The sequence below is a fragment of the Octopus bimaculoides genome, chromosome 25, assembly GCF_001194135.2.
Source record: "Octopus bimaculoides isolate UCB-OBI-ISO-001 chromosome 25, ASM119413v2, whole genome shotgun sequence".
NCBI lineage: Eukaryota > Metazoa > Mollusca > Cephalopoda > Octopoda > Octopodidae > Octopus > Octopus bimaculoides.
Genome location: NC_069005.1, coordinates 35,224,021 through 35,225,999, shown reverse-complemented (window position 1 = coordinate 35,225,999; position 1,979 = coordinate 35,224,021). Strand labels below are relative to the sequence as shown.

The window sequence follows — 1,979 nt, the reverse complement described above, 5'->3', positions numbered from 1 at the left end:
ACCTTTCTTAGTTTGTGACATTACATTTCTTAGATTTTTTTTTAACGGTTGACAAAGTTAGATGTGTCTCATCGAACAATTAATGTCATTTACCCCCATCACATCCCACTCCAACACGAACAACAAAACGAACGAGACCAAGGTTAACGTACTATCTCAAACTAATTGTTAAATATTCTTTTTGTTTCCTCCCCAGGGTGATTCTGGTGGCCCTTTCTATTGCCCCAGCAGAAATGGCAACATGGTTGTGGCTGGCATCACATCATTTGGTTATGACTGTGCTATTGATGCTGCCATCTTTACCAGTGTTTCCTACTTCAGAAACTGGATCGACACCACATTAAGGACTTTATAAGTTCTTGCAATGTGATGAAACTCTACATCATACTTGACATCTCAACTATTTTTGAATAAAATAGATTTTTATTGAACAATATTCTGGCTTTCTTCTTTTTAAAGAGATTCTCCATCTTAAAAACAGATGGCATTAAAATGTTGTCAGTGTTTTAGTGAGGATGTGTGTGTGTGGGTGTGGTTGCATGTGTGTATGTGTGCTTATGTGTGTGTGTGATAGAGAGAGAGAGAGAGTAATCAAGACTGAGGGCAGACTGGTCATTGAAACCAAACAATATACAGAATGTAACAAAGAAGTGTGGTTCCTGCCTAAGAGGAGAATAAACTCCAAATAAGAATTTTGACCATGATGGGTTCCACAGTTGGGTTCCACATGACCTCTGTGACTTCATATAACATTTTTGAGGGTCCATGCAAGCAAAATAGTAAATTGGGGATACACAGTAATATTTTAAATGTTTTTGGATGTATTTAGCTATTCCCAAGTTTTTTTGATGTTTTACATAGTTTCCCATGTTTCCAGCCACTGAAATCTGTTCTCTCAGAGAATTCTACGTCAAACATATACAAGGAAATCGGTAAAAAACAAAACAGGAATTTTGAAAGAAATCTCTACAAACTAGTTCTTAAACATGGAATGGCTATGAGGGGCCACTTGAGTAAAAGAGTAAGCAAAGGGCTCTAGGAACAAAAAAAAAAATGGTTGAAACCCACTGATCTAATCCATGCTAACATGGGAAGTCGACATAAAATGATGATGATGATAACTATCCAGAAAATTAGATTGCATTCATTTTAATTAATCACAGCTGCTGCCAATTTGCAAAGAGACTCTTAGATTGAGGTTCCTGGATAATATCGAAATGAATAATAAGAAAAAAGATATTTTGCAAGAATTTGATGACAAATTTAGATAGGATTTTGATATTTATTATTATTATTATATGATAAAACTCTCCTAAAACACATGTGAAGTTGTCAGTTGACTGTTGAGGCAGAACAACTGACAGACAGTTCTTGAAATGTTTATGATAATTATGTAGTTCCATCCATTCTTCCAGGAATGTCTCTGAACAACCAATGTTGGTCAGCATTTTAAATATACAAATATCAAGATGCCATTTCCAAAGACATACAGTGAAGCCAGACTTATAGTTTCCATGAAAACGCCCAGTTCCACCAAACACGGCCAAGTAATTAGTCATAGATTTGTTTAAAAAAGGATTTTTCAGATTTGTCTTCATTGTTGCTTTCTGAAAGGAACAAAATGGAAAACATAAAAATAAATTTTACTCCTTCTCTTTTTCGCACTAAACATTTATGTTGTATACAAAATTTCTTCATATATATATATATATATATATAAAGTTGTAGTATATTGTCAACTTAATGTGACAATCCCAATAAGGGAACACACTACTGCCGTTTAGCCCTAGGAAGCTGGACCGCTTCCTGTCGGCCTTGACACAATTACTGTGTCCTTAAGTTTGTGAGGGAAGCTACTTCAGGCTGATGACGAGCAAAGACTCAGAAACATGTCCCTGAATGCTGGCTAGGCTGGGTGGAGGAGCTTGTCTCCCCCTCGCAAACTTAAGGACACAGTAATTGTGTCAAGGCCAACAGGA

General features: G+C 36.1%; 2 protein-coding genes across 2 annotated transcripts in view; one reads left to right on the top strand and one right to left on the bottom strand.

Annotated features, from left to right (window-relative positions):
* The window catches only part of LOC106867938 (mast cell protease 2), a 3,606-nt gene extending 3,405 nt beyond the window's left edge, over positions 1 to 201 (top strand). The window contains exon 5 of the mRNA XM_014913006.2: positions 197 to 201. Coding sequence (XP_014768492.1) covers positions 197 to 201 — 5 coding nt within the window. The remainder of the gene's footprint in view (positions 1 to 196) is intronic.
* Positions 202 to 1,268: 1,067 nt separating this feature from the next.
* LOC106867933 (HEAT repeat-containing protein 6) overlaps positions 1,269 to 1,979 on the bottom strand; it is a 25,025-nt gene continuing 24,314 nt past the window's right edge. Inside the window, exon 25 of the mRNA XM_014913000.2 lies at positions 1,269 to 1,607. Coding sequence (XP_014768486.1) covers positions 1,552 to 1,607 — 56 coding nt within the window. The 3' untranslated portion in view covers positions 1,269 to 1,551. The remainder of the gene's footprint in view (positions 1,608 to 1,979) is intronic.